The sequence below is a fragment of the Mauremys mutica genome, chromosome 2, assembly GCF_020497125.1.
Source record: "Mauremys mutica isolate MM-2020 ecotype Southern chromosome 2, ASM2049712v1, whole genome shotgun sequence".
Taxonomy (NCBI): Eukaryota; Metazoa; Chordata; order Testudines; family Geoemydidae; genus Mauremys; species Mauremys mutica.
Window position 1 is genome coordinate 210,275,266 of NC_059073.1, and position 27,804 is coordinate 210,303,069.

The following is a 27,804-nucleotide window of genomic DNA, read 5'->3' on the forward strand; positions in this document are numbered from 1 at the left end:
TGGAAATATGCAGAGCCCTCTTGAACTCCAGTTTACAGGTAAGTGACTGTCACTTTTTGCTTATAGCAGCCCAAATTCCATAAGGTATTTATCTGCCCTATCGAACAGCAATGTACAGTTCTGTATTCATTTCTCTGATTTCCAAATAAAAAATTGATTAGGTTGCATATCACTTTTATAATTAGCAGCATCCCAAATTCACCTTGAACTTTTGCGGTCAAGCTGTTTTTTGTTTTTATTTTGTTTGTTTTTTTCCACTTTGTGTATCATCACAAGTAATATGGGCTCTGCAAGCCAAGTTCTGCTCTCAGGTAGACATGTGCAACCCTGTGGTCTTCAGTGGATTTTCAAAGGTGTCTGGAAGAGAATGGGACTACGCAGATATAACTGAGGACATAGTTTGCTCTTCAGGACTTCTGTTACTTCTGATGGTGTGCAAGATAGAATAAACACAACTTGATAAGAGTCCAGGATGAATTTGCAACACTGGCAGTTTTAAAAAAATATATTTTATATGCAAACTGGAAAAACTTGATTTGGAAAACTGAGACACACTCTTGCAATGCGTTTTTTAAACAGTCATTATTAGGATAGGGTGGCACTTTAAAAGACAGGAGTGTTGCAGTCTGCACTAGCTGGAGCTTCTGAGGCTTCAGTGGTGATCCTGCTGTAAATAAAGTGTATAGAGTAGCTCAGTCTAGAAATGTGAGTTCAATCCTTGAGAGGACCACTTAGGGATCTGGGGCAAAAATCTGTCTGGGGATTGGTCTTGCTTTGAGCAGGGAGTTGGACTAGATGACCTCCCGAGGTCCCTTCCAACCCTGATATTCTATGAATAGAAGAGGCAAAAGTGTGCACAGTTATAGCAAGGTTTACAGAGAGGTTAACCTCCCACAACCTCTAGATGAGGTGAAGATGCTGAATGGCTTTTGATTACTACAGTCATCTCAAAATTCAGAAACAGCATTGGATTAGAAAAAAATTACCAACCAATAGTGGGAATATTTTACAAATCCTGTCACTTCCCGAATATATTCACCCAGAACCCACAGACCACGGTTTCAAGGGAACCTCAGTGTGGGGTGGAGAAACGGTGCTTGGGCAGCTTTTCTCCTCTTCCCACTCTTTGGTTTTCAGAACACTGATGTGTGTTTTACCTCAGATTTTGTCATAACTGTCATGTATGTGCATACTTTGCCTCATTAAACTAGCATAAACACTCCAACTGTGACCCATTTTCAGTAACCTTGTTTTTCTCTCAGCTCACTTTTCAAAGCAGGACTTAGTCTAAAAGGGGTGTACATTTTTTAAGGCATCAGTTTGAACTTTGAATGAATCCTCCTTTCTAACATCTTCCATCAGCTTCTCTCTGCCTAGTGTTTAATGCACTGGGTCTGTATTGCTTACTTCAACCTGGATCTTGTATTGGAATTCTATATGCAAATGTGCACCATGTGCATCTGTCACCTAATTTCCTTAGCAGTTGGTTGTGGTAGTACGCTTGGTAACAAAGTCTGTTCTTGACATGCTACTTAACTGCCTTAAACTCATATACATGATGAAAACGTCCATTTTTCTTTGATATTCCATGGTTTTTCAAAGAAAGTTTGGGGTCCAGCAGTGCATTGTGTATTTCTACAATCAGCTCACAATGTAGCCTTTGGCCTTCCACTGTAGTTTAAGGATGAAGTTGCAATGCAAGAGAGCAGAGGTTAAGATCCGTTCTTACATAATAAACATATTTTGTCAAGGTACTCTAATTTCATATAAGTAGTCTCTCATTAAAAGGAATTGAATCAAAGAATAGTGCTGTTTGGAATATCATGGTTTTATTATTTTTTCTGTTTAGGAACAGCTTCTGAAGATGGTAAGAAAAATTAATCTTTTGTTAGAATATCAAATACTTCATCTTCATGTTTTCATTTATACAAACTATGTTCTAGAAGTAGAATTAGCTCATTGTGGTGGTTGGGGGCGTCATTCCATTTGGCTTACGCATCTAATATTTGATTATTGAAGTAGTATTTTTGTTAATTCTTTTGCTTTATGATTTTGGTTCTCAGGCAATCATTTTCAATAAAAATGTCATTGCTTAACATTTTACTATAAAATTACAGGAGTATTATGTTTTTATCTTTTAAATTATAAACTAATTAGGAAAAACTCATCTGTTGATCAGATGTGCTCACACTCTCAGGAAGCAGGTGCTATTATTAATTATCTATTTGAAATGTGGAAGAACATTATAAAATGTATTGTTAAAACCTTTCTAAGCTAGCACCAGAGAATCAATCAGTATGCTTGCCTCATAACATTCAAACAGATTTTGTTTTTTACTTTATTGGAAATTAAATCAGGCCTTGAGTGATAATTCAGCATCAACCAAATTGGTGGCACACTATATTCCTAAACTCTCTGGGCCAGATTCTGTACACAGTTACGTGCCCTGAAACCTCATTACGATTAGTGGGGAAAATATTGGCAATGCATGGGGTGACAGAGGGTAGAGTTTGTCCCAATCAATTTAACCAGTAATGGTAATACATTGCTTTCTAGTAGCTAAGTGAATAACCTCCTTTATCCTGGCTCTCTTCCCACAGACTTTCTTCTGTGGACTGTTCCCTCTACTTGGATGAATAATATTAACTTGGCTGGTCTTGAAATCCTGAAGGGGCTGGAAACTAGATATAATGAGCCTGTGTGCCTAATTCTTCTGGGTCAAGGATTGACCCTATAATGTCTGCAAAACTTTTTTATTAAAGTTAACGCAGTCTTAAATTGAATTAATTGTTGCGCTAGAGCGTCACTTCTCAAGCAGTTTCTTCTTGCAACCTTCCAAAATTGTGTCCAACTCGCTGTTCTAGGTATTGTTTTTGTGTGGGGCTCTCAGGTTGGTTTAGGACCTGTATGCAGAACTCTGGCTATTCACTTTTAAGAGTAATCTGCCTATTAACTGTCGTTCATACTGCTGGAATCCTCCCTTCTTTTGTAATTTCATTGCATTGTCTAAACATTGAGGAATAGAGATCTTGTCACACAAAAGATGATCTTATCGGTTGGCAGTCTGGAGAGAGATGAATTCTATTTGGGTTCTGCCATAGACTTCCTGAGTAATTTCAGACAAGTCCTTAAAATCTCTGTGTCTCAGTTCTTCCTTTCGTAAAACAAGGGTAGTATTTCTCTACCTCACATGGATGTTGAGACTTATTCATTAGTTTTTGCAAAGTTCTTTGAGAACCTTGTATGGAAAGTGCTTTGAAGTATAAAGAATTACTTTTGTGTCCACATTCATAGGCATGAGTATAGTGGTATCCTGATGTACAGAGAAATTAGATTGCAGGTCTCTAAAAAAACGGAGCAGTGCTGCTCAGAATTGTTGGCAAGAATCCTTAGTGGCCTGTTCAAAAGAGAGCCAGGGTTGGCTTTGTTACCTGGAGGACGAAAATGGAAAGTTAGTAAAATTACAGTCTTCAAGTAGTAATGAGTAGAGTATGATATTTGTTACATTAGGTACTTCTCTCCTCCTAAATTGTAAAATATTTTCCTTGACTCTTACTTCATAAGCTTTACATTTAAAAATATAAAATCAGTGTATTTCTGGAGAAAACTAGAGTTATCTAATTTGGTGTTGATGAAGGTGAGCTAGTTTAAATTCTAAATAATTCTTTATTGAAGTACTTACAGTCAGAAAGAAAAGTGTTTGTGTTTCTTAACTTGCAGTTAAAACTAGCGCGGTATTTAATTTTCTACTATGAGTTGGGTTTTTTCAAGTGAGGTTTGGATGATTGAGTTTTCCGGTATGTAAATCTTCAGTTTTCAACTATAGTAACATAATAAAACATTAATTAACACTATGACATCTCTATTCATAATGAAGACCATTTTCTTAATTTCATTTTTACTTTATAGGTCGTATACGAACAAAGCTTTCAACACCGTCTGTTGGAATTGGAAATTCAAAGACAGATTCTAGAGGACGTAGTCGAACGAAAGTGGTCTCTCAATCTCAGCGTATGTATTGCTCATTTATCAGTAATACTTGATAGGCCATATGCTTAGCATACATTCGTTGACCAATGGCAATGGTCAAAGCTAATTTAAAAAACATAAGCCGCATACTGAGTTGTTGTTCTGTGCCTTAGGTTCATCATCGCCAGACAAAAATGAAGGTATTTTTTTTTTCGGTGCTTTGGGTCAGTAGTATTTGCATGCTTTTGAAATCTTTGATAATTTATGTTGTCATACTTTTCGGAGAAAATGTAGGGCTAGTTCACCCCTTAAAATAGGTTGTATAACAGGAAATTAAATCTACCACTAAAGCCAGTTTGTAGTCTTAAAACCCCCCAACAAAACCTTCTATACTAACTAGCTAGAATACTTAGATATGTAATACAGAAATTAGGTAAAGTGGGTGGTGTCTTTTTGTACTTATAGATGACATGAAATCCTAGTTCTTCAGTACCCGAATCCTCTTGTTTTTTAGTTAATAGTAGTCTAAAAGTATAATTCAGTAATTGTGTTTTCCCCTCTACCTTTCACTATAAAGTAGACACTGCCATTGCCACCTGGGTGCACTCTAGTTTCCTACATATCACCAGTATCTTTACTCCTCAAATTTCCTTTTGTTTTGCATTTAATGTTTCTTTTTAAATTCTTCACTGAGGGTTTTTCACTGGGACTTTTTTCTACCTCAGCAGCAATAGAAATAGTTTAATTTTGGAGCTAAGGTGGTGGTTATTTAAAATATACAATGTTTAAAAGTGATTTGTGTTATGTAGGCTTTAAATGATTTTTAAAATTTTGAAATGACAATATGTGTAGGCTTGGAAAATTTAGGTATTTATCAGTAAACGTCTATTTCACTGTACACATATAAACAAATGAAAAAATATTTCCACTGACGATAATTAAAACTTACAGACAGACACCATAAGAAAAATTATGTTTGAGAATTTATTAGAGTTTGATTTAAGGGTATTTACTTTGCATATTTTGACGTGATGTTGACAGTTTGGTTTTTTTAACTGTTATAAACCTTTAACTTCTTCGAGTAATGGTGTCTGTTGTAGTCCACTGAGAGTTTACACATGCACACCATGCATCCAGAGCTAGAGAATTTGAAAATAGTGTCCACTGGTCCACGCGTGAGCCCTGGTTTGCCTCATGGTTTCATCTGAGGTGAGAAAAAGTGAGGCGGCGCAACCGTGTCTTCAGTTCCTTCTCATCACCACCTGGTCCAGATTGGAACTTTCAGTGTCCTTGTCTCTGAAGCACCTTTAAAAACATGGTTGTATATAGTTTTAGAATTTTACAATTTATAGGATTTTTCGCTGTTTTATCATAGTTTATTGTAATGTTAGTGATTAGGATAGATAGGGGTTTTTTTTGGGGGGGGGGGGTTCCTACCCTCCCTCCTGCTCTTCCCCGTACTCTCACACGGGTACAATGCCTAAGACTCTGAGCTTCAAATTCTGTGCCCCCTGCCTGTGTTCCTTCTCAGTCAGTGACAAACACCAGTGCTGCCTCTACTGCTTAGGAGAAACCCACATTACATCATGGTGCAATATTTGCCAGTCTTTCCGCAGTTGTACCCGAAAAGGTTGGGGCCTTTGCCTCCGGAAGTACCTTATGAAAGTCTCCATGAGGACTTGCTTGGACCCCGGCCAGGGGAATCCACCCCACCCCACCCCAGTACATCGTTCTGAAACAGTTAGATATGCATCTCCTGCTACTGAGTCTGGATCCAGCACTGGCGGTACCACCACTATGGAACCCACACCGGGGACTAGTCTGGAGGTAAGGAAGCATTCCCATAAGCGTGGCATTAAGTCTTCCTTGAAAACAAAGAAAGAAGATACTTCTTCCATGAGTTCGAGTCACGGAGAGGGAGTGCACTCTAAAGTGCATAAACACGAAAAGAAGCCCAACAAGCAAGGGGATCTGGTGGTCCCAGGTACCAAACTGCAGGTACCGTCAACATAGACACCCCATAAAGTGTGGGACTCGTGCGATCCAGGGAAGTCCACTACTCTACTACCACTTACCCCTAACATCAGGAAGATTGGGAAAAGCACCAGAGCCCCAGGACACCTTCATTTTAGAGGAACCAAGATTGTCTTGCATGTTGGGATCCTCGACCTCTTGAGAGACTTTCTCCCCCTCATGACATGCCACCCCTCACCTCCTGCTCTAATGGTCTACACGCTTCTGCTGACTCTGATGATACCACCGAAGGAACTGTAGTCCACCTTCTCATCTTCGGAAGAGTTGGATGATGGAAAGGGACCATCAATCCCCTATAGCAGTACATGTATTCTAGAAGGCCATCTGGATCATGCAATACCATATGATGCAACCACCATGGACCCACTGGTTCCCCACGCAAGGGGATCTGCCTCAACTCCCTCCAGACTGAGCATACTGGCCTTATTGTGGGCCATGGTCCCAATACTTCCCTCTCAGAACTCACCTGGTCTGCAAGGGAGACTTCATCTGTCTCCCCATTAAAGGGGCCGTTGAGTAGAAGCTCAGATACAATCCTGGAAGAGAAGTCCTTTAGCCCAGTTCCAATAGTGCCACCGGAACCGGAGAGATTCCCTTCCTCTTCCCCAGACAAGGCAGTGACTTCAGTGTGTTCCTTGCCTTTAGCTAATTCCAGTGTCTCCTGCATAGAGTAGTGGGGGAGCTTTACATCCCCTTGGAGGAAATCCGGAATACACAGCATAAACTCCTGGATATCCTCCATTCATTTGCACCAACTAGTGTCGCACTGCCTATCAATTATGCCATCCTTAAACCAGCTAGGATGGTATGCCACACAACGGCCACATGCACACTTACCTCCAAGGGAAAAGCAATGATATGTTCCAGCTAAGGGGTCTTAGTTTCTTTTCTCACACACACCCCGAACCCACTTGTGGGTCAGGCAGCAACTGAACAATCCAGGCAACAACACACACCTTCCACATCATCCATCAGAGAGGGCAAGCAATTGGACCTTTTGGGTCATAAGGTCTTTTCCTTGGTCAGTCTCCAATTCAGGATTTTGAACTATCAGGTATTACTAGCCAAATATGTTTTCCTGAATTATAACAAACTGGAGGAATTTTCTGACAAACATCCTCCGCAAGACTGGGCTCATTTCCAGGTGATCATAGAGGAAAGGAAGCTGGTGGCAAGAACAATGCTCCAATCAGTGGTGGATGTGGCAGATACTTCTTCCAGGACTATGGCTGCAAGCATAGTCATGCGGAGGGGATCGTGGCTCCATTACTGTGTTTTTCCTCGGGAGGTACAGAACACTATAGAAGACTTCCCTTTTGATGAATCCCATCTTTTTAATCAAAAGATTGATGATTCCCTTCATACTCTCAAAGACTCAAGAACTACCCCATGTTCACTGGGTATTTTTATGCCTGCTCCGAAGTGTAAGCTCCACTGCCTGCCACCCACACAATGCTACAGATCCTCCTAGTTTTTCCACCAGAGACCTTATGCACCTCCACAGAAGAGACAAAAGACAGAGATCCCACCCTCTGGGACCACCTTCACAGGCTTCCTCCTTGCAGATGCAATCCCCAGCTAAAAGGTATTTCTAAGACATTCTTGAGAGCCATCAGCCATCTTGCCTACTGCCATGCAACCATCTTACCCCCTTCAGAGGCACTCTTTTTCCAAGCTTGGAGTGCAATAACAGACACATGGGTGCTAAATATCATCCACCATGGCTGTATGATCGAATTCATCACGCTATCTCCTCCACAGCCCCCTGATCCCTCCTCAGGGACTACCATTATGACAGCATCCTCACCGAGGAAGTGAACTTCTATCACTCCCCATTGTAGTAAGATGTTTCCTTGGAATATCACGGGACCAGATTCTATTCAATTTACTTCCTGATACCCAAGAAGAAAGGCAGATGGAGACTAATTCTAGACCTCCGGCTTTTCAGTCGCTTCATTTGCAAGCCCAAGTTTCACTTGGTCACACTAGCAGCAATTTCCCATCACTAGAAAAAGGCATGTGAGCTCTCAATATGCAAGATGCTCCCACATAGACATCCATCCAGCCCACAGATGATTCCTAATGTTCACGATCTGCTCCATTTCCAAAACAGGGTTCTCCCTTTCGGACTAACTACTGCTCCCAGTGTCGTCTTCAAGGTTTTTGCAGTCATGGTGGCCTATATCTAGGGTGACCAGACAGCAAGTGAAAAATCGGGATGGGTGTGGGGGGTAATAGGAACCTATATAAGAAAAAGACCCAAAAATCGGGACTGTCCCTGTAAAATCGGGACATCTGGTCACCCTACCTATATCAGACGTCATGGAGTCCTGGTATTCCCATATTTTGACAACTGGCTCCTGGCTGCTCAGTCCAGACGCAAAGCCTAAGTTTCAACATCTGTGTTGCTCAGCCTTCTTTTGTCCCTTGGGATCAGTATCAATGTTGAAAAATCAACCTTGGACCCCACACAATCCACAGGTTTTATAGGGGCCACCATCAACTCAGTCATAGCACAGGCCTACCTATCAAGGGACAGGTTCCATACACAGGGAGAACTAATAACTTGCATTGATAACAATCCTTATGTCCCTGCCATGACTTGTTTGTCTTTCCTTGGCCACATGGCTTCTTGTACATATGTCACTGCCTTTGCTCAACTCCACCGTCGCTGCATCCAGATGTGGCTTCAGACTGTTTACTCACCCAGCCATCATGCCATGGACCTCGTGTTGTTGACAGTCCCTGCAGGGTACTCTCAGCCCTCTAGTGGTGGATAGACCCACGTCATGTCTAAATAGCGGTTCTCCTCCTTCCCAGACAAGACAATCATCACCGATGCATCCCTTAAAGACTGGGGAGCACACATGGATGATCACATGACACAGGGAACATGGACTACTCAGGAATCAAGGATGCACATCAACATCCTGGAAGTCTGGGCTGTAAGGAAAGCATGTAAGAAAAGCCTTTCTCCTGTTCATCTGTTTCCGTCATGTTCTTACCATGTCGGACAACACCACCACTGTTTTCCACATCAACAAACGGGGGCAAAAGTCAACTGTTCTGTGTGTAAAAGCAGTCAGCCTCTGGAATTGGTGCATCACCCACTTGTCTGCAGCTTCTCTCCCAGGGACACAGAACGTGATTGCGGACTCAATTATCAGGCAGTTTGCAATCGATCACAAGTGGGAACTCCACGACTGCATAACTCACTACATCTTTAACTGATGGGGATGCCGACCAGAGACCTCTTCACCTCTCACATAAACAGCAAATGCAACATGTATTGCTCTGGGGAGGTCTCAGACACCACTCTCAGAGCGATACTCTCATACTGTCCTGCTCAGACCAAAATAACTATGCCTCACCTCCTCTATTGCTCCAACCACAAGTATTCCACAAGATCAGACTAGACAGAGCAACAGTTGTTCTGATAGCCCCCTGCTGGCCCAGACAGTTCTAGTTTCCCAACCACCCATCCATCAATTCCTATCCCCACGGTTCACGATCTGCTGGTGCACTACAACAGCTAGATCAGATGTCCCAATCCATAGGCGCTCCACCTCAGAGCATGGTAATTGGATGGGCATCTTCTCTAGAATGGGCTGTTCCGCAGACATGCAAAACATCCTCTCTAGCAGCAGGAAAGAATCCAGTAGACACTGTTACTGGGCCAAGTGGAAACATTTCGCCTCCTGAGCCTAGCAAAAGGAACTTTCCCCAGAATTGGTGGGGATCCCCTTCCTCCTGGACTACCCTCTGTCCTTGAAGGCATCGGGTCTCACCCTCATCTCTCTAGAAGTCCACCTAGCTTCGATTAGCACCTTCCACTCCCCCCAATGGAAGGGCACTCCGTCTTTACACACCCGTTAGCTGTTAGGTTCTAGAAGGGCCTTATCAGAACCTTCCCTCCCATCAAACCCTTTGCTCCCAAGTGGGATCTTAACCTAGTTCTATTTGTACTAACGAAACCACCCTTTGAACCATTGGCATCATGCTCTATGTTCCTCCTTTCAATGAAAGTTGCCTTTCTTGTTGCTATCACTTCTGCAAGAAGGGTCGGTGAACTTGGTTCCAAGATGGTGAAACCCCCTTTCATGATTTTCCATAAAGATGGAGTCTCCCTGTGCCTGCATCCCAAATTTCTACCAATGGTCACCTCCTAGTTTCACATTAATCCATTCACTTACCTGTTTTCTTCCCGAAGCCACACACATTTGCAGAGGAACGATGACTCTACTCCCTAGACATCCGATGGGCCTTGGTCTTCTACCTATAGAGGACAGGCCTCATCAGGAAGTCTCCCAGACCGTTGGTGACAGTAGCAGAAAAACTCAAGGTCAGACAGTCTCCACCCAGATAATCTCCAAGTGGATTTTGGGTTGCATTACATTTTGCTATCAACTCTCTGGCCGCCTCCTGCCCACTGGGATGCAGGATCATTCCACGAGAGCTCAGGCTTTGACCACAGCCTTCCTCCATGACGTGCCGCTCCAGGACATCTGTGCGGTGGTCATGTGGAGTTCAGTGCACTCCTTTGCTACACACTATGCCTTGGTACAGGCCATGACAGCAGATGCCTCCTTCAGCATGGCAATCCTCTGCTCAACAGTTCCATCTCCAGCCTTGCATACTCCTCCAACTTAGGTACTCCTTATTAATCACCCTCAGTTGAGTACAATAGGGACCATCACTCGAAGAAGAAGAGGAGATTACTTACCTGTAACTGGAGGTTCTTAGAGATGTGTGGTCCCTATCTGTACTCCACTTCCCACCCTCCTTCCCCTCTGCTATGGATCTGTTGGATTCGCGGTGGAGAAGGAAGTGGAGATGCTGTTGGTCCGCCTTGCCCTTTATCACCTCGTATGAAACCATGAGGTGAACCAGGGCACATGCGCGGACCAATGGACACTACTTTCAAATTATCCAACTCCAGACACATAGTGCGCATGCAAAACCCTCAGAGGAATACAGATAGGGTACACACATATCGAAGATAACAACAGTTCCAGGTAAGTAACCATCTTTTTTTGAATCTCAGCATCTGTTTTAGTTAAATTATTGTCTGACCCCTCATTGTCTGACATCCCCCCCCATAATTTCCCACAACTGTAAACATTTAAAATTGATAAAAATAAAAAATGCTTGAAACCCATAATTATGCTCAACCATGAAAACATAAATTGATAAAAATGGTGCTTAAAAATAAACCATGCTATCCATGAAAATTATTTAAAAAAAAATCAGATTCTGCCAAACATAAATATAAGTGGTCATTAAATAGTGGGGTTTTGACTTTTTTTTTTTTACACATTATCAGTTTTGTTTTAAAAAAAAATGCTATCCCATTCCACTCAGTATGCACTTTTTGTACAAAACATATTTTTTAAATTAACAATTTGGGGCCTGATTTTCAAACATTCACCTGCACTTGTATATGACTAATTACTGTGCAGTTACCAGGATAGCACAAACAAATACTGTCAGGTACAAGAAATCAGTATGTAAACTTTTTGTTTGTAAAGTTGGCAAGTTTGTTATGAAACCAATGAGATATATGACACGCCCAATATAATTTTAACCACTTTTCAGAGTAGAATGATGCTTTAAAATGCACAGAAAGTGTAGTAACTTAAAAAGGTCATTAGTCCATAACATACCCTTTTTTAGATAGTCATGGAATAGCAGAAATTAAAAGTGAACAAATACATTTGGTTATAAAATCTTCCTTACTATAAGTTTGCATTAATTTTTCAGTAACAATTTCCTGAAGACCTTTTTATTTTCAAAGGGATGCTGGTCAAACTTGGCCCAGAATTTGCAGGTTCTGTGAAAAGAAGCTTTTACAAAATCTAAAGACCAACAGACATACGCATTATACCCATAAAAGAGCTTATTAATCAAGAAATTTTGATGGAAAATTACTCAAAATAAATGTCAAAAAAGGGTTATGCCTAAATCATTGATGGATATTCAGTTTCTTCAGAGGTGGTCAGTGTTAAGAGGTTTGTATTCTAATTGAGTTTTAGTTAGTTAATTCTTCACATTCAATAAAATGTAAACTTAAGCTTTTAAGTTGCATTTTACTGGTAATTGTTGTTGTTTGCAAAAGAACTCACTTTCTGTCTGGATCAGAGCCTGAAGGGATGAGTTGGGTAGAACTCCCTGATGTGCTACTGAAATAATTGGATGGCTTTACATATGGTAGTATGGAAAAATAAATCCCCCCCACACCTTCCTAACTGGCAGCCCTACTCCCACTCAGAGCTGAATCCTTCAGCAGAGCTCATTGCTTACAAACCTCAGGAGTGTGACAAATAAGAATTCCTAGACAATGTAAAAGAGGATTAATAGAGCAAATAAACATAACTTAATAATAGCCATACTGGGTCAGACCAAAGGTCCATCCAGCCCAGTATCCTGTCTTCCGACAGAGGCCAATGCCAAGTGCTCCAGAGGGAATGAACAGAACAGGTGATCATCAAGTGATCCATCCCCTGTCGCCCATTCTCAGCTTCTGGCAAACAGATGCTAGGGACACTATGCCTGCCCATCCTGGCTAATAGCCATTGATGGACCTAGCCTCCAGGAATTTATCAAGTTCTTTTTTTGAATTTATCTAGTTCTTTTATAGTCTTGGCCTTCACAACATCCTCTGGCAGAGTTCCACAGGTTGACTGTGTGTTGTGTGAAGAAATACTTTCTTTTGTTTGTTTTAAACCTGCTGCCTATTAATTTAATTTGCTGACTGCTAATTCTTGTGTTATGAGAAAGAGTAAATAATACTTATTTACTTTCTCCACACCCGTCATGATTTTATAGACCTCTATCATATCCCCCCCTTAGTCGTCTCTTTTTCCAAGCTGGAAAATCCCAGTTTTATTAATCTTCTCATATGGAAGCAGTTCTAGACCCTAATCATTTTTGTTGTCCTTTTCTGAACCTTTTTCCAACTCCAGTATAAATAAAAGTGGACAGGAGAGGGGCAACTGAAGCACAAGTGTGCCTGACATTTTGTGGCATAATTTTTCTAAAATTCTAATTTAAATGAGAATTTTTGACATGAAACTGTGAGTGAAAAGTTCCAGATTAGTCAGACCATTTTATAATGGGTTACATATTAGACTTAGTTTCCCACTTCTTACAGATAATTGTAGCACAGCATTCCCTTTCTGTTGTCTTAGACCAAGTCTCCATATTTAAAAAAAAAAAATCATTTTATAACAAGATATTATTGTCTCATACTGCCAGTATAAGTTCTTTTGAAACCAAAACCATTGTGCTAATTCAGGGATAGAGCAGTTGCTACTCTTGTTTTCAATTTGGTTCCGGCTAATTTATTAGGGATTGCATGGTGTGACTATGTTTATCTCTATTAGAGAAAAAGAATACATTTTCTGATTGAAAAAGAATTATTTTGCTTTTCCTTCAGATGGATTATAATAAAGGAAATAATAGAAAGTATGACAAAATTTAATTAAGTCTAAAAATTTTGACTCATTTTATTATTATCATCTGAAAGTGTCTTGTCAGATTACAAATGTGTTTGTTACCTGTGCTTCCCCTTTTGGAGCTGTTTTGATCACCCACCTCACTCCCAGCCAAATTTTCCATCGTTGTTTTTGTCTTGAATAAGAAAATGTTTGTGGCCTTTCATGAAAATTGCTTTCTTCATCTTTTAAATCTTTATTTTTTTGCAGTCTTATATTACTTGAAAATATTCTGAAAGTTGAGTTCATATTTAATTGAAAATAATGTAATTCTTTAGTATTATGCAGTTAGAAAGATGGAAATTTGTAATTTGCTTTTGCACCTTTGCTTCATCTGATTTGTACACAAGCATCTGAACCTAGTTCTTTAGTTGTGGAAGCTACTAAAATGCATTGCTTTTCACATAACTCTTTTGTGGCTTTTTTCTCCTGTGTGAACTGACTAAAGCTTTCTTGTTTCCATTTGCCATCCATTTTTAATCTGCTCTGCTCCCTCCCTCTTCATGGATTATAAACCTTTACCCTAATCCTGCCTTTTACACTTGTTCAGGATCACAGTCTGCTAACCCTATTGGTGGTAAGACTCTCAGAATTTGTGTGTGCATTGTTGTTTGATCATTTGTCTACATATCCCTAACATAGGACCCTATTCAGCAGAAATTCCAGCTCACTTTCCATGGTCCTACAACTACTTAATTTAATGTAATTCTTAGAAGGAAAAACATTTCTTCTTTGTGATTGTGGAGTATCATCTTTGTAACTTTTTTTCTTCCACTATCAAAATAGCACTAATTGCTTAGACCTGCAACTGTTCATGCTACTGTGTGTAAGGTGAACAGTTCTGAAGATATGAGACTTCGCTGAACATGTTCAGTGAACATGTCCAGTGTACTCCACAGTAGTGGTCAACCAGATGTAACAAACTTCTATAAACAGCAGAGTGATATATGTAACTTTGTTGATCAAGCACACTTTTTGCATTTAGCGAAGGGGAAGGGTAAAAGATTATCAGGTTTTGCAAGCTTCTTCAGGGAATCAGCTGGAAATTCTCTAGTACAGAGGACAGTTATTCTATATTCTGCCAGGTCTTTCTGAATCAATTGGGATGGGCTCGATGATCTGCAGAGGCTCTGTATGAGCTCTTAATTCTCACAAGACTGGTAGAAATGTCTGCTTTTCATCTCCGTAACAGAAACTAGGTTCATGACTTCCGTGCTGCACAATATTGCATGTCTCTCATTTTTGCTGAATAGGCCCATAGATAGCAAAGGGCATTTTGCTAAATAATCATTTCAAGTGTCAATTCAACCAACAAATCATATAGTTTATGCATGGTACATTGTTTTCAGTTTCCCGACTTCCCCCCCCCACACACATTTTTTCAGTCATTTCTTGCTATCAAGCTTTAATCATCTTGTGGTCCAAAAATATGCCTGTGGACTTTTTATTGTTATAGCATCTTTGCTTTTTGGTTGACACTGGTAGTTCTTGTAATGTAAGAGTACTATGAAACTTACTTAAGCTAATAGATATCTTATAGCATTGCTATGCTTACACTGTTTTCCTTCTTTTAAATGGGGCTTCATTTCACTGAGCTGGTTTTGGTTAAAAGTAGCTTTGCTTTTTAATTAAGATTTTTAGATGAAATTGTTTTTATTCTGCATTTGCAATGATGACATATAATTAAACTGATTATTGCTGTAAAATACAGTTTTAATTAGAGTATCGGTAAGGGATATGAATGGACCATTTGTTAGGTATTAAAATGTAAGATAATCACAGCTGAAACTTCAAAGGTAAAAGTGACCAATTTCTTCCAATGGATGCAATATGCTAAAATCAAAGATCAAATTTCTAATAAATGTATAATTTTTATGAATAAAATTTGCTAAGACACTTTAACAAAGAATTTTAACATCTTGATCAGGTGTGTTTTTTCATAATGTGTTCCAGAGGTTGAAAACTGTAGTTTTAAAAAAGCTTTCTTAATTGAATGTTTAGAATAACTTCCATGGAAGTCAGTGGGAGTCTTTCCATTGTCTACAGTCAGTGTTAGATGATTGGGCTCCAAGAGAGTAGGATTTGAAGAAATACCAGGGCCTACTTCATCTTTTACATGTTTAGAAAATACAATAGTTATTTGTTGTGTTGTGAAAACCAAGGTGATCAGTCCAGGGATGTTACAGAACTAAATTAACTATTTGGTTTAACTACTGGTGGTTCAGAAAATAGCAATATGTGACCAACAGTCCCATATAATTAATTTAAAAAATGAACACACAGTTGTTGTTCTACTATATATTCCCTATGGGTACCCCACCATAGGATGTGCATATGCCTGTGCGCCCTCAATCGAAGACTGAGGCGTGTCCATGGGCATATGCAGAGAGGTGCCTTGTGCTTTGAACAGGGAACATAAGGAGTTGCAAGCCTGTCACCACAAAGTTCCTTTTCAGCCACTTGCGGCTCGAAAGACTCTGCTGTATTCAGCTTCCCACCTTCACTTTGTGAATTCTTTACTTAATTTATTTGTTTTAGTAATTTCTTTTAGTTTATCTATTTTCATTGTTACGTTTATTTTGCATAGCAGCTGTTGTGTTGGTTGGGGGCAGGGGTTGAGACTTGCCATGAGCCCTTTCCCCATATTGATGGACACTCCAGCAGCCTGCGGTGTTTGGGGGAACTCTCACAAGCCACAACCCATTTAAATGCAAGGTCTGTCTGGATTTCAAAGGCAGATCCAAGAGAACAGGAAGACTAGACTAGGACTAGATTTAAGCTCCTGTTACTAGGTCTGGAGGTGGATGCTTCTCCCCCTCCAAGTCCCAGTACATTAGGTTCTATGTTGCAGACTGCCTCAATCAGAGTTGCTGATTTGTTTACAGCCCCGGACAATAAAACCGTGTACAGGAGGAGCAAGAGTCTCAGGCTGAGATCTCACCTCCATCTCTGAAGTCCTCTTCATCTCCAAATGAAGTGCGATTGTCACCACTGCTCTCCTATGCTGATGATTTTGGCTTCCCAGGATCTCATGAAAAGGCTAGTGAATTCACTTCAGATCCCACTAGAGGAAGTCCAAGAGTTGGTGGACAGAAGTTCAGGCAGCAATGTCCAGACTATTAAACACTATTCCCATCTTTGGAACTCTGCATCAATCACAAAAAAAATACACTCTATCTGCAGTACAGAGAGGAGACTTTATAGGAGTTACTCTGGACTTCACAACAGCAAGAGCCTAAATATTGAGGAGAGATTCTTCACCCTATCCAACCAAATCTCAACATTGCAGTGCAGCCCACAAACAACAGTGAGAATTTGTCTGTAGGTCTTAGGCCACGTGTCCGCCCCCAGGTTTGTGACACCCCATGTGAGGATGCACCTCAGGTTGCTTCTGTACGTTGATAAGGACACCGTATATTCCAAACTGAAATAGCCTTTCCTAACATATCACAATGCCTTAGAAGATGTTGGACTACCTTACATGGTGGAAGGACCCATGAAGGGTCTGTATTGGAACCCCGTTCTTGTATCCAGCACCTTTGAAGACCCTTACAATAGATGCATCTCTGGGATGGGAGCTCATCTACAGGGAGACTTAGCACAGAAATCAGTGCTCCAAATCAGTGTCTGGAGTTAAAAACAGATAGATGTGCTTGCCAACACTTCTCTCACACCATACAAAGTCACTCAGTCAGAGTAATGCTGGACAACAGGGTAGCGATGTATTAAGTCAATTGCCAGGGCAGAGCAAGACCCCAGTCCTTATGTGCATAGTTAAAGGCTGGAATCTGGTGTCTCTCATCAGATAGAAATATCAGCAGCCTGTTTACTAGGTTTCCACAATACAATCGCAGATTCCTTGAGCAGGCACTTCTGGTAAGATCATGAATGGGAATTCAAGGACTCTCTCTTCCACAGGATCTGTCAGACCTGATGTATACCGGGGTAGACCTTTTCGCTACCCTGAACAAAATGAAATGTTTCCTGTTCTACTGCAATGGAAGTTACAGCCATGACTCTCTGGGGAATGCCTGATAACAACATGGCCTTGTACCCTTCTTTGTGCTTATCTACCTGTACCATTAATCCTCCAGACTCTTCTCAAGCAAGGAGTGAGAGCTAGCCTTGTATCACCTGCTTGGCTGAGACAGGTGTGGTACTCAAACCTCATCCACCTCTTGGAGGTAACACCCCTCAGATTTCCTATTACAAAAGACCTATTGGCACAGGTCTTTATCCATCCCATTCCCTTCTCTCTGAATCTGAGAACCTGGCTGCTCAGTGACTCTCAAGCATGGAATTGACCTTTTTGGATAGAGTTCAGTCAGTTCTCTTATCTAGTAGAAAGCCTAGTACTCATAAAACTTGCTTGCAAAGGTGCAAGCACTTCCGATCATTGTGCTTCCTCACATCTTCTAAAGGCTAGGAATTTCTGCTTTCTAACATCCTGGGCTACCTATTTGAATTAAAGATATAGGGTTTCTCAGTGAGCTTTATCAGAGTACATCTGTCACCATCACAGCCTTCCAGTCATCTATCCAGGGCTTCAGTCTTTGCCAGACCCTACAGCAACCAGATTTCTTCAGGTCATATACAGCTTGCTTTTGCCCATTCGACAGCTGGCTCCCCAGTGGGACTTGAACCTGATTTTAAATGCCCTAAAAAAAATCCCCTTTCAAACCAATGGCAACCTGCTCTCTCCCCAATTGCCTTCACCTCAGCAAGGTGAATGTGGGGGAGTGGGAAGATCTCATGGTGGACCCACCACATACCACCTTCTACAAAGACAAGATTATATTACATACCTATCCTTGCTTCCTCCCAGATGTTATATTCCTCCCTTGGAATATGAGATTAACCAGGAAATTCACCTATCAGTTTTCTGCCCAAACCTTGTGCCTCCAGAGAATAATCAAGCCTTTGTCCACTGAATGTCAGGAGGGCCCTTGCTTTCTATATAAACCATTCTGGGCATCTCCCAGACTATTTGTATCAATTGCAGATAGGATGAAGTGTCAACTGATTCCCACACAGACTAAGTGGGTTTTGACTGCATCCTGACCTGCTCTGAAAATGCTGGTGTTCACAGAGTAACAGCACATTCCATTAGTGCTCAGTCCAGATCTGTAACTCCACTGAAGGATGTTGCCATAGCAGAAATCTGCAGGACTCCTATTTGGTCTTCTGTGCATGCCTTTGCCAAACATTGCTTCATCTTATCTGCTTCCTGAGATAACTCATTTGGTGATGTGGCTTTTGTGTGTGTCGTGAACTTACCTCTTCATTGAGCTGCTGCTTGGGTGTCTCCTACAATGGAGCACCCATAGAGACATATACTCGAAGAAGAAGGAAAGGTTACTTCCTTATAGTAACTTGAGTTCTTTGGGATGTTTTGTCCTTAAATGTGCTCTACCTCCCGCCCTCCTTCCCCTCTGCTGTGGAATTCAGCTTCACTGTCAAGAATGAACTGAGTGGTGGTGGGCTGATGTCTCCCAAGATGCACTCGTTCAGAGCAGGAGGAACTGCTCTGTACAGGCATGGGCTCTCAGACACTACTTTGCAGTCTCCAATCACGGATGCATGGGCTTGCATACATCCTATGGTGGAGCACCCATAGGGACAAAACCTCTTGAACTCAAATTGCTGTAAGGTAAGTAACCTCTCCATCTTCACATTCGGGAATATTGGATGCTTTTGTAAATACTAGTGAAAGGCATAATGGTTTTGGTGTGCGGTTACAATTGCTTGCTATGGTGCTCATATAGTCCTAAATACTGTGATAAGAATTTTCAGACTTGCAGGGATATTTTTATACCTATATCTTTTGAGAGGTGCTTTATTTTTAAGACTAGGTGTAGATCTTACAGATTTTCTCAAATTTTACACTTTATCTTGTAAGTTCTTCCAAACTATTTTTTTCAAACCATTTCAGTCAAACATGTTGTTTTTCTGTCTTTTTTATCTTCGCTATTTATCTGCAGTTATTTATTTTTACTTATTTTGCCTTCAGCTGGTAGTCGATCTGGATCTCCTGGAAGAGTTTTGACTACAACTGCACTTTCAACTATGAACACAGGGGTTCAGAGAGTGTTAGTCAATCCAGCAACAGCACAAAAACGGAGCAAGATCCCACGAAGCCAAGGATGCAGTAGAGAAGCAAGTCCTTCTAGATTGTCAGTAGGTAAGAACTATCAAGTAACCTTTTAGATTTCTTTACAGATGATGTTACTTTATGCATTTGATGCCTAGTTACAGACGGTTGGGCTGGAAAACATTGAAACTCTAAAATCTGATTGGGGACCCGCAAAGCAAACTCCCAAAGGGAGGCCTATGATTTGCAACACAGTTTTAAATTTAAGGTGGTACTATGAAGATTGCTGTTCTCTGAATGCACTGATCTATGCCTCCATGCTTAACTCTTAAGCAGAGAAATGGAAGTGTGGAAGGAGCAAGTGAATTGGGCCTCTATAAAAATCCAGCGTTGTTGGGAACCCTCAAAATCTTCATGGCAGCCTGGAAACACTGAAAACTGGGAAGAAGACATCAAGACAATTAGCATCCTTGAAATACTTGTTGTGTGTGTGTGTGTGTGTGTGTGTGTGTGTAATGTAAAAATGAATGCATTATGCTTCATATTTTCCCCAAGTACAGCCTCATGGTATAATTCAATTATCTATACTCTCTTGAAATATGTCAGTAAATAAAACTGAGGTTACTGCTATCCATAAGCTGGTTTTCTATAGTATTTGTATTTAATTTTACCATACCTTTACCTTAAACTGAATTATTTCCCCCCTTTTTAAATAGATGGTTATACTGTACACTAGTGTAGCAAAAGCAACATTTATTTCCACATGAAAAAAGAAAGATTAGCTGGAACTAAACTGAGTAAGTTACTGAATGAACTACTGTGTTTGTATGCTCTTCACAGGCTGTACTGATCAATGTTTCAACTATAATCTGAAAAATGTTACCATCCTTTTCAAGCATTTTTCAACTTTCTTTAGAGAGGTTCCAAATTCACATTAGTTTATGTTGTGGAGAAAATACTTTCATCTGAACTAGCTGCATTTAGTGCAATTTGTCAAATTCGTAAAATGTCAGAAAGAAGATAATACTGTAATGCTACATGAATAGAGGCAACGTATGTTCTTAGAAATACGTAATTGATCTGATTTATTGCACAAACAAAATTACATTAAAACTACAACTTTTCTTGTGTCTTCTCCCTTTCTGTGCTGCTGTTTGTCTGTACACTGAATCATACTAGCACGAGGCAGCCGCATTCCTCGACCTAGTGTGAGTCAGGGGTGCAGTCGGGAGGCCAGCCGTGAAAGTAGCAGGGACACAAGCCCTGTCCGCTCTTTTCCACCCCTTGGTAAGTACTTGGAGACCTTTGTTGTGCCTATTTATGCCTTTCATTATCTGCATCTAGTGAACCCATGCCTTCTTCATTTAGCTTCTAGTAGCTAACCATTATTTTCTTTGAACTCATTTGCCATTTACTTTGCTAGAGTATTGATCAATGTGTGAATGAAATGCACATTAAAAAAGTAAATGTCACAATGGTGTTAGTCTTATCTTTTACACCAAGAATCTGGGAAGATAACCTCACCCCACAGTTCCTAGATTGAGGCTTTAGAAAAGGCAGTTCTGCTCAGAAAAGTGACTGTAAAAATGGCATTGTAAGATTACATGTTTTTGTCTTGATTTCAATATCAAAGGCTTGCATATAAATAAAAAACTAACTGTGACTAGGTTTACTTGAGCTCAAAACCTGGGTTTTTCTTCCTGCTCCCTGGATCAGATTGATCGGATTTATAACTAGTTTTTATTGCAGGAATAATAGAAATTATAGTGTAGTTACTAAACAATTCTATTGATAGAAAAGAAAAAAAATTGCTATATTGTCATAATAGAAGTAAAAAAAAATTAAAATTCTATTTTTGTCACTAAAGTAAGTCAGTATGAATCTCAGTGCAGATTAGTAGCAGATCCATTGAGTTGGAAGATGCCAGTTTCATGCAGTCATTTTTCAAAGCAGACTTGCATTGTAAGAATAGTCTAAATTTTTTGGAAATAAATGGAAGCAAATAGTAAGGGCCCTTGTCAGAGTGGGTGAACCTAAATCCAGTTTTGAAACCTACTTTCAGTGTCTCAAAAACAGGATAACACACAATTAACATAGGTCACTACATAGGGGAGAGGAGGCTGGCAACTTCTTTACATTTCAGATTTGCACAACCACAGATACTTCAGACTTCTTTCCTAGAGCTACTGTAAACAATGACACAGCTTTTACATGCAATACTGCAATTTACTGGACTGACACTTAAAATATTTTCAAGTATCAAACTGACATCTATTTACAAAACCCAAATGGAAGTACAGGAACCCCATAGTTGGCTTTAAAAAAATCAATAGCTTCAATCATAAATTATTTTATCTGGTTGAAAGTTGCCTATGATTTAGGTAGCAAACTTGTCTTGAAAAGATTATTTTAGTTGGTTTGTGGCTCCTTCTGTAAGGTAGAAAATGTATCACTGGAAGGTTCTATTTGAAATTTACCTACTTTGTATGAATTTATCATAGATTTTTAGTGCCTTTTTTATTTCTTCCCAGTTCAGTATAGTCTACAGCAAAGATACCTTGCTTCCAACTCCTCAGTTCACTCCCAAAATATTAAGATATTTACTCTATTTTCGACATCAAATTGAGGCATCACAGTATATTCCTAATTAGCACCTGAAAGTCTGATCCTTATTTTGGGCTGTTAAGGCAGTTTGCTTCTTTCAGCCTTATTTTTATTGGCAAAGAGTTGGGTAAATAAATGGAAGCTGTCTCAGTATCTAATACTAATTTAACCAGATGCTATTTAATCAGGAAACCTAATGAATGAGCATGTTATATAGGATCCACTAGTCAACTCTTTATCAATATGCAACTGATAGGTTCTTTGGTGTACTACGTGTTTGTTTTAAAAAAGAAGAGTGTTTTCAGATACTTCTATGCTTCTTTTGCTACTCTGCAGCTTGAACAGTTTAATTGTTTGCATGTTGTATACGATTGACATGTTATGTCAAGCCAAATGCTCCATATTTTTAAAACACCATTATTAAAATAACTCCATAATGTTGTTGTTAGACATTGGGTTACTGGGACAGCTGTTACTTGAAATGTTATTTCTGTTGTTGTTGTTGAAGTTTTTAACCTCTGTGTTCAGATGCCAAATGCCACGAGTAGGTTGTATCTGTTGCTTGTATCAAGAATGTAAAATAACCCTATGGAAATCAAGATTTAGTAAAAAAATGTCTGTTCCTGAAATAAATATCACAGGACTTCTTACCTTTCTATTTCCTGATTTCTTTGTTTTCAAATTTCCCTAGTGATTAGGTAAGCCCAGTTTGTCTTATTCCATATAATTAGTCTATTGTCAAATTTTTCTTTAAATAATTCTGCAGACCTTACTCTCTCAAATTTTCCACTGATTCCAGTGGAAAGTAGACTAAGTAAATCAGCCGTCTCAGTGATTAGTTTTCTTTTATAATGTACGTGACAATTTTGCAATATAACCCTTCTACAACTGTAGACTGTTGTTAATGGCTCCCAAAAAATAATATTTTGTTTGCATAATGTGCCAAGTTTATGCCATTTCTATGTGTGGTATATAAACCTTTTTGTAATCCCACATCACAGTGGGATTACAGATGCTGATATCAAAGAAGTGAGGGGGGGCACCTATTTTAATTCACTGCTCCAAGAAACAAGTGATTTATATGCAAGTGAATATTGATTTATGATATACAGTTAATTTTAAAGGTTTATATTTTTCAAGATTACTTTCTAAATTCCTTTGACCAGAAAGTACATTATTTTTTAGTCCTTTTCAACATTTTTCATATAACAAATCTTTAAAAATTTGGTAGAATAATAACCAAATTAAATAATTAGAGATGGTCCATTATAATATCAGGAGTACAAAGAGCACTCTTGAAGAAGAGATTGTGGAATAAAGTCAACTTTACCTGTTATAATATGTTATAGCCATGTATTATCATATTTTGGCTTGCTTGTTTTATATAATTGTGGAGAGAGGGGTTGTTTTAAATAGTATTCCTAATGATATTGTGAACTCTTAATTCATATCTTGAGTGGAAGAATTGAATTTTCAGTGAAAGATTATAGAGAAATTGCTCCCACTATTGCATGTGTTCAAAGCCCTGCAGATAGCATGTGTCGCTGCCATTGATTTTGCGTTGACTTTTGTACTGCTGAGTGTCTAGTCGAGTATGCTGGCATATGATTGCCAAAGAACATCCAATAATATAGTTAGTGGGGGAGAAAAAACATACTTCATCGTTAAATAACGTAAGCATATTTATATTGATGCAAAATATATTAAACGTTGCTTAGTGGATTACAAAATTTACAATGAAAAAATGTCATCTATTGCATACTAAGGGGGCTTGTCTTCACTATAAAGTCAACTCAGGTTATAAGTGGCATGTTACCTGTAACTCGAGTCCTGTCCATACCAGGACTGATTGATTTAAATCACAGATTTTATTCATTATTCATTATTTAAATCAGCAAGCAGGAAACCTTGACTTAATAACTGATTTCAATCTTGTTTTGCATTTGTACTTCCTTTCTTTAACTAATCATTTTTAAATGCAAAATATGTTTTGATAAACTTACTTGTTTTTCTTTTGTATCAACATATTTAATGTAGTTATTTTCTTACAGACAGGTTCATTCTCATTGGTTTGTATAACCATTAAAACATGCTGATTTGCAACCAAATAAAGCCTTTACACTAAATTTGGCCGTACTTCTTACTAATCAGGAGGATGTACAAGATCTGTACATATGTATTTAATCAATTATATAGCTTGTCATACATTTGTTCAGATTCTTAATTTTTACAATTAGAAAAAGGTGAATGATACAATTCTTTCCTAGTAGATTACAATTTTTTATTCAGGGTTGGTGTCAAGATATATTTGGATGGAAATTTGAATTAAATTTAAATAGTACAAAACCAGCATTTTTAAATTGTTAGTTAAATAAAACTACCTTAAATATGTTGATACATAAGAAAAACAAATAAGTTTATCAGAACATATTTTGCATTTAAAACTAATTAGTTAAAGAAAGGAAGTATTAACTGTAGTTAGTAAACTGATGGATTGTTTATGGTCACCATGAGCCAGATTTTTGAAGGTATTTAAGTTTCATTTCCAAGGGAAGTTAATCCTAAAAACTTGAAGGACACGGTGACAGATTTTCAAAGGTATTTAGGCACCTAAAGATGCAGAAAGGTGCCTAGTGAGATTTTCAAAAGCAGTTAAAACCTAAATACCTTTGACAGTCTGGCCCCATATCCTTCAAATGTTTAGAATTAGTAGATCTCATCCTCTCCCACCTATTTTTATTCATAGATTGGAAGAGGAAAACAAGCTTTCCTGCTTTTTCAACTCCCAATCAGTTTCTCAGCTTTGAATGAACTAGTCCAAATGAAGAAAATATTCTCTCTGTACTTGCTAGCTAAACTGAAACTAAAATTAAGGGGCAAGCTTTTCTGCACACCAGTAACTGAAAGTACTTGCATTTGGAAAAATGTAAATACAGGTTGTACCTCTCTAGTCCGGCACCCTCAGGACCTGACCGGTGCCGAACCAGAGTATTTGCTGAACCCCGGGAGGTCAATGCAGAGTGCCGGGGGTCTCTGTAGTCATGTATGTAGGGGATGCTGCAGCACCTGCAGGCAGTGCACCCGCCGTGGCCCCCGCACCAGCTTGGCCCCGCTGCCACCTGGGGTCCCAGCTGCCGGCTTCCAGCTGCTAGCCCCTCACCCAGGGTCCCAGCCCTGGCCCCAGGTCCTCCCCCTCCTTCCCAGAGCTTGAACTTGTGAATCAGCTGTTCGGGGCACTCCAGAAGCACTGGGTGGGAGGAGGAAGAGTTGGCAAGTGTGGGGACACCAGCATGTGAGAGGCACGGGGGAGCTTGGTGCTGGTGAATGCTCCGCACCCACTAATTTTTCCTCATGGGTGCTCCAGCCCCGGAGCACTCACGGAGTCGGTGCCTATGCCGGACCACGGATGTCACCGGACCAGGAAGTGCCAAATTAGAGAGGTTCATCCTGTACCAATATACAGTCCATTATAAAGACTGAAAATAATACAGATTCTTAATTCAGTACCTGACATTGTGATATATTTATAAAATTTGAGTTGACTTCAGAAATTAAAGGTATTTTCACCTGATTCTAAATATAATTTAAAAAGCAGCACTCTTTAATCTCATTAAAATTTGAAGAGGCTAATTGATGTAACATTTATTTATTTAAGTAGAATAATTGTAAATTTAGGCCTTAATAGAGGTTTAAAATTAAAATAGAATTTATTTTAAATACTTTATTATTAAAAATTAAATGAAAAGTTATTTATTTTTTTTAAAAACACCTTTTTTAAATCATTTTTTTTATCCAGGCACAAAAAACATTAATTTGAGCCTAGTGGTACTTTTAACTTGAATTAGCTAGCCTTTCAAGGGTATAAGCTACTGCTCAAGATAGCACAACTTGTCATCTGCTAATACAATAACTCTGTGCAGTAATCTAATTATTCTGTGCAGTTCAAGTATTATTTTGCACTGTGGCTGCTATCATTCAAGCTAGGCCCTCCACTGTAGACAAGTCAAGTTAACTTTGCAGTTAAGATACAGACTCAGTGGGCTTTTTTAAAAGGCTCATATAGTGGTGTATATATGTGTTTTGCTTTCAATTAAAGAAGGGAATGCTTGCTTTAGATTTTCTGCAGCATGAATTGGCTTCTGAACAATAACCCACTTGTTATTTAGTTGAGGGACTTGTTTTCCGAAACTTTATTTCATATTTTCTCTGTTAATTTGTTCTATTTCATGCAGTAATGCTACATCTGTTTCCTAAAAAGTATTCTCCTTATCTATACAGTTGTCACTGTACCTTGCTTCCTTGATAATAGATAAGGTTTATATGATCCTGTTATTGCAGCTTCCAGGCATCACTCCAGATCTACTGGTGCCCTCTACACCCCAGAAGTATATGGGGCTACAGGTGAAGGATGAGTACACTTTGCTGTCATCTGTGCAGTCATCCTGGATATTTTTTCCCACTTGGTTTTCCTTACAATCCATTTTTTAAAACTATTATTTATTATTTACATTAGAGTTCTGTGTTTTGGATAATCAAGGTAGATGTGTACACATTGCAAGCTTTTCTTTCCCAAGGTCAACTCCCCTCCCACCCCCCCAAATAATGTATTTACAGGTTTTTTTACTGGCAGATTTACTTTATTTTAGTTCCTCATTATTTGGTATTTGTAGCACTTTTTATGCATGTAGTTCTATAACATAGCGCTGTTGGTAGCCCTCCTTATATTTTGCATTTTATTTAAAAAAAAAAAAATTAAAAAAACCCAAATGATTAATATATTTTAACAGGTGCTCTTCAAAAGAAAAGTAGCTCTGTAGTGCAAACGCTTCAGTTGAGCCTCTTGATTCCTTTCTTTCATAGTACAAATATTTATCAGACATTCTATTTAATCATTGATTAATTTTTGTTTATTTTTCCCGTTCTTTTGCTGCAAAAATACAAATCAGATAATTGCCACATCCATTCTTTTTTTAACTTTTCAGTTAAATGAAATTAAGCAGAGCACTTGCCAATTACTATACTTCTGGTTGGGTTTTTTTAAGTGACTAAAATTCTATTTTCCATGTTGCAATTCTGATTTAAATGTTTATTTTCTTCTTATTCTGTTATGACAGGTACAGGGTTTGGGATCAGTCAGTCAAGTAGATTGTCATCATCGGTTAGTGCTATGAGAGTTCTGAACACAGGTTCTGATGTAGAAGAAGCAGTAGCAGATGCGTTGGTAAGACTCCTCCATTTATCATTTTAAGTACACTAAAAACTTTGAACTTTACCACGTTATATTTGAATTCGTGTTATATCGGGTCGCGTTATATCGGGGTAGAGGTGTATGTATTTATATGCATTCTGAACTGTGAAACAGTTTAGTTCCTTAGGTTTGAAATTACGTTTGTTTACCTGAGCTAGCTCATTGAGGTGGAATTTTGATTAAATGATAGCATGAACAGCTAGTGTAATACAAGACGAGTGATTGAATTTTTTTTCCCTTTGAATAAAAACTAAAGCTCTGAACAAGCAAATTAATGATGTGTCCAAAATCTGAAACTATTCCAATATCTTCTCAAGATTGTAGATTCTTTGGATCTGGTTTCCATTTTCTATGTCTTGGCTCAG

General features: G+C 39.1%; 1 protein-coding gene across 13 annotated transcripts in view; it reads left to right on the forward strand.

The window, feature by feature from the left end:
* CLASP2 (cytoplasmic linker associated protein 2) overlaps nucleotides 1-27,804 on the forward strand; it is a 282,235-nt gene that overhangs the window by 178,274 nt on the left and 76,157 nt on the right. For 4 of the 13 annotated variants that reach the window (XM_045007895.1, XM_045007896.1, XM_045007898.1 and 1 more), the window contains exons 20-25: nucleotides 1,850-1,867; nucleotides 3,910-4,011; nucleotides 4,143-4,169; nucleotides 19,507-19,677; nucleotides 20,767-20,874; nucleotides 27,306-27,412. In XM_045007895.1, coding sequence (XP_044863830.1) covers nucleotides 1,850-1,867; nucleotides 3,910-4,011; nucleotides 4,143-4,169; nucleotides 19,507-19,677; nucleotides 20,767-20,874; nucleotides 27,306-27,412 — 533 coding nt within the window. The remainder of the gene's footprint in view (nucleotides 1-1,849; nucleotides 1,868-3,909; nucleotides 4,012-4,142; nucleotides 4,170-19,506; nucleotides 19,678-20,766; nucleotides 20,875-27,305; nucleotides 27,413-27,804) is intronic. The other 9 variants (XM_045007897.1, XM_045007899.1, XM_045007904.1 and 6 more) reach the window with 3 other exon arrangements.